General features: G+C 38.4%; 1 protein-coding gene across 1 annotated transcript in view; it reads right to left on the bottom strand.

Moving 5' to 3' along the window:
• Positions 1-8917: 8917 nt before the first annotated feature.
• ANXA2 (annexin A2) overlaps positions 8918-15246 on the bottom strand; it is a 28207-nt gene continuing 21878 nt past the window's right edge. The window contains exons 7-13 of the mRNA XM_056346976.1: positions 14499-14578; positions 14154-14213; positions 13372-13465; positions 12531-12626; positions 11496-11554; positions 10203-10325; positions 8918-9295 (exon numbers count right to left, since the gene is read on the bottom strand). Of these exons, the coding sequence (XP_056202951.1) occupies positions 9236-9295; positions 10203-10325; positions 11496-11554; positions 12531-12626; positions 13372-13465; positions 14154-14213; positions 14499-14578 (572 nt within the window). The 3' untranslated portion in view covers positions 8918-9235. The remainder of the gene's footprint in view (positions 9296-10202; positions 10326-11495; positions 11555-12530; positions 12627-13371; positions 13466-14153; positions 14214-14498; positions 14579-15246) is intronic.

Raw genomic sequence — 15246 nt, 5'->3', positions numbered from 1 at the left:
CACAACATAGGGATTATCAATCTAATGAAAACCTCAATGCTTTGCCATTTTTCAGAGAAGCCTTCAAATGCTATTTCCACTATTAATCTATTTGAATAAGAGCACACTGGACATATTGTGAAACAGTGTGAAACATGCATTATCACTCCTTTTAAGCTGAGTTGAGATCTCTTTACTTATTACTGCCCACCAAATGTTAATGCACAATTTATTTAATGCCTAGGTTTTGTGTGCTGAATTAGCTCACAACACAGCTGAGTGTCCCTTGTGAGTGAGTGCTCCATTTGCACGTCAAGCATCCTAGTCTATTTAGTCCTATCCCAACTGCTTAATGTCTGAAACAGAAGCATCCACTACATTCTTCCTGATATAAACAGCTAATTTAATACCCTTGGACAAAAGGGGCCTGGTGTTTTGGTAAGCTCCCATGGGCCTAACTATTACAAAGAAGGGATTGTTGAATACACACATAAAAAAAGAGTAAGAGATAGGAGGCAGGCGATCTGATCTTTATGACCCACTGATTATTCTATCAGTAAGTAGAAGCATAAATCTAGCTCCTGACCTAACAAAATACTATTTTACTTCCCTTTACTCTATATTTTATCTTTTATAGCCAATAAAACATTAAACATTACAAAAGGTTATGTTCTCACCAATATTTTCACTAAATGACAATAAATTCCAAATTGAGCCAAGCAGAGGTTTCACAGCAGCTATCCTGACAGTTGTTTGACACTTTTCCTGCAATTCACTCTGAATACACTAGTGCCACTAATACCAAGAAAGCCCATCTGGAAAATCTGACACTGAATTTGAATCAGTCTAATGACCCTCTTAATGATTTAATGGCAAATCTATACACTAATACAAAGCTGAGCTCTTTTCCAGTGATTTGGTATAGTAGTATTTACTGTGGAAAGTAGAATTCCTTCCCTCTCCCTGCCTTTTTGAACATCCCCAAATACCAAAATCAGTATCAGCTTTCTTAGCTGATCTCCCTGAGCTTTAGATCAAGGCTCTAGATTTGTCCTGGGTTTGTATTCCACATGAGTTAACAGGGGAAAATTAAAAGAAGGGGGGTGGGGAGGGTGGGAAGAAGAGAGATGAAGGGACTTTAGAAGGATCAGGAAGGGAGCAGACTAAATCTTTAATCCCTCGCAAGGCTAAGTACTCCAGTTACTCAGACTACAGGTGAACGAAGGACAGGCAGAGTGGAAAATGGGTCTGAAAAACTATACACATTTTATGGGCCATCGATGTGGGAGACAATGGCAGAGCATGTAGTTGTTTTGAACTGGATACAGTAAAAAACCACTCAGAACCACTGATCAGCAGAGTCTCAAAAGACTGAAGACAGGACAAGAGCACTGGCAGGACAGACATTGCAGGACAGACAGAACAGTTCTCCTAACACAACACAAACTTTCCCTAAATGTTTCAGTCTAAAGGGTTCACTCAGTCAGCAGCTGTTCTGTTTATTCCATGAAGCATTTTATGTTGAACTGTGCATTCTCATCTCATATGCCTGGTCCCAAGTTTTCAGAGATTCACTATTGTCCCAGTACAATGTAAGACCAAGACCTGCACCTCAGACAACTGTGAAAGTACTTAACCACCTAAGAAAATAAGTTCAGATACATAGGCTATGAAAATTGGATCAAAGCTCGAAATCATATTTCCCAATCAGTGTTTGAGCTGTAACACAATCTTTAATGGTCATCAGTCCTGAAGAATGGAACTTGGGAACTGAAAATATGAATGAAAACAGCTCAATACCTGTTGTAGCAGGTTTGCTATTTCAGGAATTAAATAAGAATATATTTTTTTAATTTAAAAGAGGAAATTAATCTCTAATTTAAAAGGGAAACTGAGGCACAGATAAGCTAAATTACTTGGATGTCACACAATAAATGAAGAACAAGAAAGGAACTGCAATTGTATAGATAATTCTGTCCCACACAGTGCTTCTTTTTTTCCTTCTGTCAATGAGTCCAAACTGCTGTCAGCCCAATTAAGCAGAGAACAGTATACCTTAGTAAGACTGTTCTAAAACATGCAGTCATATGCAGTCATGATTGCACTGGGAAAACATAGAAAATATTAGCTAGTACCTTGTTTGGGGGAAGAAGAGGACAACTATACATATTAACTACTATATTAATTCTGAATCAAGAGCAGTTTCACAACACAATGTCTATTTATAATTGGTGATGACTCAAATGATCCTTTCAATTATGATTTTCTCTAAAACAATTAGATTTTCTAGTGGCATAAGAATACATGACGACAAAGATTAAGCTAAGAAACAAAGAAAATCTGGGATCAACCAGCCAGGACATTTGCAAACCCAATTATCTTCACTGTTTAAGAGAAACTGAACAAGGTCAATGGAGCACTGTCCTGGCTGAACTGGAACACTTCAAAATGTGGTAAATACCTGACATTAGGAGGCAGTCATACAAAATGAGACTCAGACACAGAAAGGTATGTAGACGCCTAATTCCCATTGCTAAAAATGACAGGTCTAGATCTTCAAAGACATTGCAGTGCCTAGTATTCTGCATTGAAGACTAGAAGAGACAGACCTGAATTTATAGATGACTCAAGACTCAGGCTGAGCATTTCACTTACTTGGACAGCTCAGGCAGGCTCTTACAGCTTAACAGACACATCACACCAGGGACCAAAGTATTACTTTCCTATCTCATGGGTTTTGTTTGATAAATTACGCACAACATTTTCTTCTTTTCTTTCTAATATTTAATCAGAGCAAATCAATCTGTATATGTGTATTATCTGACACTTACCCAAATTCATGTCCTTTTAAAATACATTTCTTACACACAACCAAGAGAGGCATCTCTGCAGCTTATCTAATGTCAAGCTGTTTTCAGAGCTATGACCTACACTAATCCAAAATATATGCAAAATAATTCATTACAACGAAAGAGACAAGTAGACTGCAGTTTCTCTTCCTAGGTCCTATGCTGCCAAGTCCGAGTTTGACTCATGCACACATGGTCAGCCTCTGAACATTCTGTCAGTTCATCAGTTACCTTACTAAAATCCATTATTTTGAGCCTTTTGGGGCCTACCTAGCTGCAATTACTTGTTTTAAAACACTGCATTAGCACCATCTCTGATTACAGATACAGCAGCTTATTTCTGAAGTAACTGCACTTCTGATTTCTCTCCACAATCCTGTCTTCTGTGTATGGCAATAAATGGTGGAGGGAGGAAAAAAATGAAAAAGTCAAATCCCACCTTGTAGGTTTTTTTTTTTTAATCTTCTTCTACATGACACACAAAACCTAATACAGCTCATATCCAGACAGGTTTTGAACTGACAGGCCAACCCCGTTATCTCCCAGTAAAATAAATCAGCTCAAGACAGAAGGGGAACAGAAAAAGGAGGAAAATTGTCCCATCTACCCACATCAAACATGTAGCGTGTGAGACCTGAATGTATTCACAAAATAAAAAGCAGTTGTTTTAGTAAGACTTTCTCCATTAAAAAAAGGAAAAACCCCAGTAGGCCACCGTCCCAGATGTCATTAAAACTTACATCAGGCTCTTCTCACCTTGATTTACTCCAAAGATTTACTAAATAAGATCCTTTATTATAAAAGTGTTTAAAAAAAACCGATTCAAACCTTGAAGTGTTCAATGCATTTGCAATACACACACATTTGTGAGACCAGAAAAAAAATCCTCCTGTCATCCATTATTTGCAAAAATAGCATTATGAGGTAGTCACAGTTCAGAACCACTACATAGTACAATGTTTTCTGCTTTCCTGCTTTACAGGGAAAAACCACCCTGCAATGACAAAGGGAATTCAGAACTAAGAGTTCACAGTAAAACGTAAAACACACCTAAAGAGCTCCTAACACAATTTTGTTTTTTTACTGGGGAGGAAAAAAACAGAAGTGGGAAAGAATCTCAATCCCTATTATTAACATATTTATTGTAAAATGCCAACTGTTGCTTTACTGATGTATTTAAGTACATAATTGTTAATACATTTGTAATAAGTTAATTGCTGTACCATCTCAGAAACAAAATTTAATCTACTATATAATCAGAGAAAGTCTACAAAGCAATACTCAATTTTTTTATTACAAAATCATTTAAAATATATTTTTCAAAAATACTCATCTTCCGTGCTTCATAAATCTAAAAGATTTCAGAAAGATTTTTTGTTGTTCTTGCATTTATTTTAAAATCAAATAGTACTAAAGCTACTTTAAATAAACCTTTCTCTTTCATGGAACATAAATTCAAAACATTTAATAAATTTAACATTTCATAAAACAGTTGTTTTGGATCAGATAATCCATCCCGACTTCTACACATAAATGATAAAATATATTTCATGAGTATTGTTTCAGTAATAACAATAAAAGCAGATTTTTTATGATTTCTACAAATAAGTGATAAAATAGTATTTAATGAGTATTCTTTCAATAACAACAATAAAAGCAGATTTTCAGCTAAGTTCTGTGTATGCCTAGAAATAGCCTCCACGAGTCTTAAAGCTTGTTTTCACCTTACAAGTAGTAAACCATTACCTGAAAATAAGCAGGTATAAACCAGCCGGATGATACTTAGCAGAGGAGAGAAGAATATTGGCCAAATTACTTAGCAGCTATTCAATCAGGAATTCACAAGCAATATATCTGTTCTACAGTTAACATACCTGCATAATTACCTTGCAATCAACCTCCTTAAAGAGCAAGGTGTGATTTTTTTTCTATTAAGCATTAAACAGGACCTTAAATAAGCCATACTAAAAAAGAAATTCAATTAATATCTTCTTTTTTTAAGACACTAAAAATGCATAACCTGAACAAAAACAAATTCACCTCACATAACTGAACAAATTCTTCCTGTATTAAAATTTTTAAAAAGATTCCCTATTAGGAACACATCGGTCAGAGTGAAAGGAAGAGAAGATTAAAATACATGAATAAATGGAAATGTCTCCTTTAGAAAAGCTGCCTTAATGGCATATGTATTTTATTATTAGTAAAGATAGTGAAAATGCAAGGAGTGTGCAATGGCTAGCAATTAAATCCTAAAGTGCTAATATGGATATAGCAAAAGATACAGTGATGTATTTAATTTTCTACAGAGAAAATAAGAATGAGTACCTGTTTTAAATCAGGAAGCAGAGGATAATTTCAAGAGCAAAACCACTTCCTGTTAAAGAAAGGGGAGAAAATTCCTTTACAGTTATTGTCATTATTAGTCCACTCTTTGAAAGGTTATTTATAGAAAACCTTTCCGTTTTGAAAATTCACAACATGATTATTATATAAGAAAACATTTGGGTTGCCTATGCCTAAAAGAGAGCAATTATAAAATTTGGTTAAGTATTCTAGAGAACATAGACAATTTCTAGATACAGGAAAAATCCTGGAAGATGAAAATGAATTTTTGACATGAGGGCTTAGAGTCAGGGAATGTAAATGTTTGGAGAGAGCAGAGTTCATAATATATAGGGAGATATACTAGGATTTTTTTTGTTTTGTGTTGTTTTGACTGGTGGAATATTTGACGCTTTCTCCGAGCTCCCTCTTGTGAGCAGTTGCTGACAGTGCACCAAAAGCATCACCAACAGGAGGACTCGAATATCCTAACGAGCTGCAATTTTGTATTGTTACTTGTTTGTTAACGCATCATGCCCTAACGGACCCTGCAAATAGAAACGTTTGGTTCCAGTTTTCCCTTCCTAGAAAGAGCAGAATATAAATAGAATAACACCGCACTCCCCAACCAAAACCCAAAATCTGCTTCTTGTCTGAATAGTCCTCCACCCCTTGCCACAGTGAGGAAAAAAATCACACTTGAACAATGTTTATGAACAGTCGTAGCGTTGTTCAGAGAGCAAACATTTCCCATTTCAGACACAAAATTATATATACCTTTTTAATATTAATTAAAAAGGTATTTTAAAAGCAAGCATTTAAAGAAAGTTTCTATCTTGCAAGGATCCTTTTATTTTACAAGGATGTAAACGTTAGCTTAAGTTTTGACTGAACTACAATTAATTTTAATTAAACCATTCTAAATCTGTTTCTCACTTGTAAAACATCTTGCATTACTCCTTACCAATGCACCTCTAATAATAAACTGCTTGTAATTATAAGATGTTCAGATGCTGTGCAAATAGAGTTATAAATTGCAGAAATAAGGATTTTTGCACCACTGAACTAGCACAGCCTGATACAGACCTGACAGCTGTTCCACACTTGCAAGCATTTAGTGACTTTATCTTACTCTGAATTAGACAGTTTAGACTCTCACTTAAATGGATTCCTCTGAAATCTGAGGAAGGAAATTCTGTATACAGAACAGTAAGTCACCCTTATCCATACGGCCGGAAACCACACTGAGGAAATCACCTACCGCCATAATAGAAACATATTACTTTCTTAGTAGGTGTTTAAGCTGATGCTTGCCCAAAGATACACTTTAACCCTATATTCCAATGTCTGCGTTACACAGCAGGTCTGATAAGCGACTAGTACAAATCCAATTAAATTCTGCTATTGCTATTTGTATAATTTGGGACAGACAAAGAATCTGTGGCGATGAAGTGTAAAATATCAAAGGAAAACTTTTTGTTGTTGCATGTATTACTGGAATGGGAACTCCACAGAGCAAACATGAAAAGCTAAATCAAGATCTGACCTGAAAAAGACTGAAACTGGAACCTTTCTTCACACATTCTTTGGACAGGAAAGATCTGGTGAGGCAAATTTTAAATATTTTTTTGCTTCTGAAGGTAAACAGTTCTTAAGATAGAGTAACAGTCTAAATTATATAATCAGCAACTAAAAGGTTGACTTTATTTTTTTTTTTAATTATGTGTTCAATTTGCCAGGTGGGGAATTTTTAGTGAAAGGTTGCAACACTGCCAAGCACCATTCTTCAAGGTATTCTTGACTTTCAAAGTCCCAGAGACTTGATTTTGCAGTACATCTGCATGGACAGGGGCCTACCTTGCATATTAGCAAGCCTGCAACCAAATGACAGGATCACCAGAGCTTGCACATTTGTTCCTACCTGAACATCAGCAAGCCAGTAATACAAAAAAAAGGAGAAAGTTTTTTTTAAAAAAATCAACACCACCAACAAAAAACTTCAGTTACGTTCTAGAAAGCTTCTAGATCTCACAGGAGACTAATTTGCTTTCTAGTCTGCAGTCAGCAAAAATGGTCCTGGCCATTGAAATCACGCTGGTTTGTTTAACATTGCCTTGCTCCAAAGAAAGACTGCCTGCAATTTTGAACATCCTGTAGCAGTGAGGCAGAGCATGCTAGCCATCAAATTCTAGTTGTTCATTCCACTGACTGGAAAAATGCCTGCCATTTGATTTCTTTTATAGGGCCACATTTGAGCAAGCAAAGTTTATAGAGATGACTTACCTAATTAGATTCAAAGACTGATTTGCTATCTCAGCGATAGTTTTTAAACGTTCAAATCTAGAGAGAGAAGCATTTTGTAAACAGGTGTGAATGACACTGCTCCATCAGGCATTAAATTGAAGCAGCTCCTGAAAAATAGTATCATTTATGCATTTAAGTTACCAATATTTCATCAACTGCTGTGTTTTTACACCAAATATCCCTTGTAGTGTACAGCCAATGATATTTCAGCAAGATTTCTCACCCTTTTAATAGCAGCATGGAACAGGCTACTGTGCTTCTCATGTCTTTTCTGACAGATTGATTTAAAAAGTCTCAAAATTACCTCTGAGAAGTGCATCAGCCTTTGAAACAGGGCTATAAACGAGGTAATGCCTGAGGGAAAACAGTTGATACTTGCAGGCAGTTCTGTATTTCCAAAGGAACAACAGCTGGGAAAGGAAAAAGCTATTTTCTCCTATGGTAATTATTTTATATTTATATTACAGTTGTACCCAAGGCCTCTGCACTAGGCAGCGTGTGGATACGCAAGCACCCAACGGACATGCAAACTTGGCCCTTGTGCCAAGATGGCTGCTCCCCTCAGCCTGCACATACAAGGGCCTCAATGTCACATGCCCAAGCTGGAGAGAAAGCATTGCCCTTAACTCATTTTTCCAGATGTCTGGATGTGACTTTCATACCATAGTAGGAGTTAACATTACCATAAGACAAGAAAAATGCGTTCTAGCAGGTAAGCTTACTTTGCCACGGCCACAACTGCAGACTGAAATACACGGAGGACACAGGAGTGCCGAGTGCCCTGCACCACTGCGGGGGCACAGTGAGCGCCTCAGCCCCTGTCAGCTTCGCTGTGTCGCCGACGGTGTCAAGTCGCCTCAGGGAGACACGAGCCCACCCAGTCTCCCCGAGGTGCGGAGGCGGCCAGGGCACCGCCGCCCCTGGGGACGGGCCGGGGAGGGGGGGGCAGCCCCCACCTCGCACCGAGCCCGCGCTGAGGCAGCCGGGAGGGCGGGAAGAAGAAAGGCGGGAAACTCCCCCCTCAGAGCCGCAGGCAACACGCGCTGCCTTCCCCTGCTTGTGCTTCCTGCGCTGCCCTCACGCAGCTCGGCACCCCAGCCCGGGCCTTGTGAAGGGAACACCTCTGTCACTGGCAGCTGTCTAAAATGCTTACGAGGGATTTAAAACTGTTTACCCCTTGCACACAGGCACAGGAAATGTTTAAATGTTTAAGAGGGAGTGAAAAGTGTTTGCCCCTCACACATGGGCGGAGAAAGTTGGGGCTCAGGGTTTAGTAGGAAAACCCCAAACCTAAGAGAATGGTTTTGCTTCTGCTGAGAAATTGAATCATTAAACACAGTAAGGGCTTTGAGTGAGGAAGCAGTGAACCCCAGGAGGAAAAAAAAACACCACAGAAAACAGACAGCAAAGGCTAAATACAGTTCATACAGTTTTCAAATTAAAGGTCTGAAAGAGACCCATTGTCTTAAAGTAAAACTTCAGTTTTATTTATGTTTTATTAGAAACATCGCACAGAGAGGCAGTCTTTCACAAGCATTTGTAACCTCGTTTATCTTTGGAAGGTTAGTTTCTCTGGCTATATGCTGTTAGGGCCTTTGGCAGAGCCAAGCAGAGCACTGCTGCCGAGAGAAGTGCACACAGCACCAGAAAGCATACTACATCAGTGGTCTCGCAGATACAAAGGCAAGTCAAGGTTAGCTAGGCAAGTCAATCTTTTCTAGGATTACAGTAAAATGAAGAGCAAGAGAGGCACATTTGGGTTTCTTCCATCACAGTGTTCAGTCCTCTCCACCACACAGGTTCAGCAGTGCCCTCTGGTAATCCCCTTTTGTGTCTTGCTGTAAAGCAAGGGAAGAAAAATACAAAATATGTATGAGGAAACAGTCACAAAATATGAAAGTATATGCATTCTAGTCTAAACCTGTGGGGCAGAATGTTTCACAGTTGAAGCCTTGTCAGTGTGGAGGAAACTAAACTAAGTTTTACTTATGTGTAAACTGAAATTATTTATCATTCTTGCAATACAAATGCAAGGCCAAGGAAGGAGAGGAATTTTGGTACAAAAGAGAGCAACACAACAAAGGAAAGCTGAAGGACTGACTTCTGTTCCTTCTCACTGATCACTGCAAAGAACATATATCAAGTTCACTATTTTGACAATTTGCTTATCTAAAATTGACATCTTTAGGAAAAGGCTCTGAACTTCATCTACACAAGGAAGAATGTATCATATGCTGTTGTGAGGGTGTGTAGAAGATCAGTTTTCAAATAGATGCACAAGCTCTTTACCTATGCCCCAAAAGTTAAATAAAACCTAGCACCTATAGCTCCTGTCTGATCACAGAAATGGACAAAAATCACTCTAGCTAAAATGCCTACTCCCTGGGCACTGAAATGAAAGGGAGCAACCATTTAGGTGCTCTATTTTCATTCAGCAATTACAGAGCAATTAGGTTTTTTCTTTTCTTTTGGTCTGAGGCTAGGGACAGGTGAACAGAATTGTCTTTCATAACACATCAGCTGATTGCACAAAGACAACATACAGCCAAGTGGCTGCCAGGAGTTGTACCAGCTGTAGACGCTAAAGTTAAAAGGTGGGTTTTTCAATAGGGCACAGACAATAACATAATGTTCTCACTGCAGCCTCTAAAACACCTCCCGTTAATTCTAATGGTACAATTAATCCAATGAAGACTGATGCAAAGGTCCATGCAACTGATATAAAAAGAAAGCTGAAAAACTTACCTGGATAAAATAATAGAGAGATTTCCCGTATTTCCGCTTGAACTCACTCTTAATTTTCAACATGTCAACTTCACAGCGGGAGACCATAATCCTGATCAGAACCTTGTCACGGGTTCCCTTGCCCTATAAGCAGATACACATTTAGAACTGTAATAGCTGAAATGCATAAAAGGCCACTGTACCTAATGGTAAAACTCCAGGCAACTGAGATGTAACAATAAAAGATTTCTGAGGTCATTATTATGATTCCGGAATTTGAGCACGAATGTACCTTTCTCATCATCAGTGTTTGACCAACTTCCAGTCACCAACCTAGCTGCTTTAGACTGTTAAGCAGCAGTTCTGGTTCACCAGGAAGTCTTCATGGAATTGTTTAGGTTGGAAAAGACCTTTAAGACCATCAAGTCCAACTATTAGTCTAGCACAACCAAGTCCACCACTAAACCATCTCCTTAAGTGCCACATCTAGACAGCTTTTAAATACTTTCAGGAATGGTCACTCAACCACTTCCCTGGGCAGCCTGTTCCAATGCTTGACAGCCCTTCCCATGAAGAAATTTCTCCTAATAGCCAACCTAAACCTTCCCTGGCACAACATGAGGCTGTTTCCTTTCGTCCTGTTGCTTGTTACTTGGGAGAAGACTGACACCCACCCCAACACAACAACTTTTCAGGTAGTTATTTGTGGAGAGCAATAAGGTCTCCCCTTAGCCTCCTTTTCTCCAGACTAAACAAACACCCCCAGTTCCCTCAGCCACTTCTCACAGGACTTGTTCTCTAGACCCTTCAGCAGCTTCACTGCTCTTCTTTGGACACACTTCAGCACCTCAACGTCTTTCTTGAAGTGAGGGGCCCAAAGCTGAACACAGTATTCACAGTTCCTGGTATTGCCTAATGCCTGTCACCAGGCATTTCTCTTTCATCCCTTTCCTTGAGAAAATGTTTTGACACAAATTTAGTATTTTATTTTGGCATGTCAATAAAAGCTTTTTCTGCTATCAGCTCTTTGTTACTTGCAAAAGATGTGTCTAAGTTTGCTAATTATAATCAGCTGGCCTAATACAGATCATTATTATATGATCCTTCCCTGTATTTCCTTATACCAGATGCAGCTGAAAAGATGGTCTAGGCTCATAACTATTGAAGAACGCATTTGAACAATGCAAAGTCATTGTGAATTTATTCACATGCTAGTCACACATCATATGAATAAAAGCACCTAAGCAATCAAAATTTGGTGAAAACAATGCCAAAAAAAAAAAAAAAGTAGAAGGAAAGAACAGTCTTCCTTACCTTCATGGAATCATACAGTCTGTCTGCAAAGTACAGCTGCTTGTTCTGAATGCACTGGACTGGAGAGAGAGATAAGAATATTTAAACATCCTGCCCATACATGGAACAGCAGAACACAGAACCTTGGAGCCATTTTTAAAGACATGATAAGTAGTCAAAAAAACGTTTTCAGCAAAATTTTCTCCAAAAGGGGACAGAGAAATTACTTTCACCCGAGTTGTTACTTAAAAGTTGTTTGGCTAAGCTTGTGGTTGAACCACAAATGCTTACAGTCTGAGGAAGTACTTCCCTCCCGTTGCTAGTATTGTTTCAGAATGCTAGCCCTCCTCCACAGAGACCAGAACTCATTCTTCTGCTTCTATAAGCAACCTCTTTTCTGAAAACACTCATTGTATGCTAATCCATGAGATGTCCCCCTTTCAAGGCTGGGCTCTGTTTATTCTCCATTTGCATTACAGAACTCTCAGTTCACCCTTAGCCTGAAATGGATTTTCCTCTTAAAGAATTCCCTCTTAAACTTGGCAACATCCTTATCCTTTTCCTGTCATGCCACAGTACCAGCCTCACACCCTGCCTCCCCATTTCAGAGATTCCAGTGCCAAATCGACTCTTTAATTACCCTCTGGCATCCTGCAGTGCTTGTCTTCTCTCACACACATGCTATTCTCTCTCCAGCCCATGTCTATATTGAATACTTACTCTGTTCAGCTACAGTTCCACTCTTTTGTTTTGTTTGGGGAAACAAACATTAAGACTCCTTACCAAACAGAAGTGGAACAAACAACAGATGAGAGAACACATCCATTTTTATTTTCAGCTGGAAATCAAGGTTTCTATTTTGAAGAGGGAAAAAATATGCTTCTTTTCAATACCTGTAATGTGCTAAAACATACTAGTGGATCCAATAATGCCAGCACGTCCAGTTTATTTCTCATCCAACAGCACAGAGGAAGATGGGCCCTATCCTTATCACGATTTACTGCAAAGAGCACTGAAAATATCCTATCTAATAGTCTTTACTTCAGAGTAACTCACCAAGATTAAGGAAGGCATTCTCCAAATCTCCCTTAACTTCCTTCTTGATGCTCTCCAACATATCATACGGGCTATAGCTCTTGTACCTGTCAAACACTATCACAAGAAAGAAAATAGGTGAAATCAAAACCAGATCAAGAACTGGTAAAAGTAACCACCTGAATCAAAACCACAGAGACAGCAATGCCGAAATACATGATTTAAAAATACCTGTCCAAGTCCTTCTGAGACTTTTATATTAAGTACAGCCTAAGTTCATCAGCTAATAGTGAAGTTCTATTGCTATTGCCTTTTAGTTTTCCTTGAGCATCTCCATAATCTGGTAAAATACCATCTTAACCCTGTACTAGTGTTTTTTGAAACAACAGTGATTTAGGCCCTGAAAGAAAAGCCTTCAAATGACTTTCCCATGTGCTTCTTACAGCAATATCAGAGCTGCTTTTGTGAGTCTTCACTGTCAGATTTAAACACATGATGTAGCTAAGCTACCCTAGAACAGAGGGAAGAACTAAATGGCTTCTCAAGGTCTCCTGCAACCATGTTTTCTAGATTTGTAACATTTTTGTTCTCAAGTGTACATGATGTATAATTGAGCATTGTTACACCTGTGTAAAAAAAGAGCTCTACACACACATTCACACTGTGAGATTAACACATCCACAGAAATAACTGTATTTTCTGAAAGAAATTAAAAGCTAGGACATGAATTAAGATTTATGAGACCTCCTATTTTTATGAGTGCTTTTCACACTCATTTCAATCATATCTGGGACAAAATAGTTACCACTTCAGTATCATTTTCTCTTCTAGGAAAAAAATAAATCTGTCTCTTGAATAATACCTTTCTGCAGGTGGGGGACACTTCTTTCAGTCATAATGTTGATCCACTTGGGGACATCCGTTCCCTTTCTCTTCACACCAGCATCATAGAGCTCCTGGGGTTAGAATGAAAAGCAAAATCATTAAAATCAGGAGTTACACAAGAAGCCATTGCAAATGTATACCATTTCCTTACTGTAAAACAAGCACTCCTGGAACTGTGTCAGTGGGAGAAACACAAACGGACACATGGTTAGGCAGACCACCAGGACAAGATCTATGGATCTAGTCCGAAACTAAGCCTCATTGTTTCATATTTGCCTCTGTCTATAAATTTACTCCATATTTAACTCTGTTTACCTCTAAGTGAAGAACTGCTCTTGACAGGTACAGATGTAATAAGACAGATATAGATGTAATAAACAAGCATCAGCAGCCACTAAGTTCAATGATACTTCTCTGAATCTTACACAATTACTTGGTTGCAACCAGTGTTCACAATGTATGCGTTTCCTTTTGTTACAGACTCTCTCTGTCAATATGCCTAAGGGAAATACCAGAGAGCTTCTGTGTAAGTACTAGTCGGTAGCAACCCATGAAAACTGATAAAACTGACAACTGAAGTTACCAGGATTGCAAGTGGCAAACACCTTGACAGCATGCAAACATTACTGTGCAAGAGAATCTGAAATATACTTTCACACCTACTTTCATAAATGCTTCTCACTCCCACAGTATTTGTACTTTCAATATCCCCAAAAGCTTGAGCAACTTAAGATATTTAATGGTATTACCAGCACTTACCCTAGCATCTTGGTCAATCAGCTCATAATCAATCACAGAGGTATCTTCACACCTTTTGCCCTTCGAACAAGGACAGCAGTATTTAGAAGATGTTTAATATACAGTTAGCAGTTTGCTATACACGTTCTTTTCTCTTTGATTTTTTTAACCTGAATTTGCTAAAGAGTAACAGTACGCTCCATCCCCATTTTGAAGATGCTGCTACAAATGCTGCATTTCCAAGACAGTGAAAATATAAGGAAATTGAAAAGTGAATCAGAAATCCAATTGTTTTACTGGCAGCCATCAGTCAGTTACCAAAGGGCGGTCACATTAGGAAAAGTGGAAAAATAAGAACAGACCTACCTTGGCCAGGGCAACCATTAGCTTGCGGAAGTCACCAGATGTGTCTGATATAATGTCCTTTTCCAGTTCTGTCTTGTACACTAGAAAAGAAGAAATTATTTGCAAGTGAATGGTATCCTACAAATACTCCTTTACTAGAAAAACAGCCGCTAATTACTGTGTTTTATGCACATAAACAGCTACAATCCAAGTCAGGTGTGGAAGACAATGTAAACAAAAGCATGCTTGCATACTGCAGCAACAACAGTGCTATCACCTAGTCAGGAGAGTTTCCATGCAATCAAAGTCTGTCATGGAAAGGTAACAGGAAAGCCTGAAACTACTAAAAGGATGGGAATACTGTTTTAAGCTCAGTATCTTGTTAGATCATTCTTAGCTACCAATTAATGTTTGTTTGGTTGATAAAAATAGTATTTAGGTCTTTTCTGTTCAGGGATTTGACCGGACAACTGCAAATACAAATTTAATGCAAAAGACAAAATTTGTTATGACGAATCAAAGGTATACTCTGTGCGATCCTGGTCTGATGTCTAAACTTTTCCATTGCTTTCCAAGTGACCACGCTCTATATTGCCAGAAAATCACATTCTTTCCTCTTTTCAACAGCAACCTAATCTACAGCAGCAACATACTCTTTGCTGATGTTTGTTTGGGTTTTTTTGTTTGTTTGTTTGGTTGGTTTTTTATATATATTGTCCATTAAGACTACATTAGTTTTGCTTGTCCTTTTTGACTTAGCTGGCACTTT

This window comes from Falco biarmicus, chromosome 7 (genome assembly GCF_023638135.1).
Source record: "Falco biarmicus isolate bFalBia1 chromosome 7, bFalBia1.pri, whole genome shotgun sequence".
NCBI classification, from domain to species: Eukaryota; Metazoa; Chordata; class Aves; order Falconiformes; family Falconidae; genus Falco; species Falco biarmicus.
Note: the sequence above shows the minus strand (reverse complement) of the source record. Positions and strands in the feature narration are given on the sequence as shown.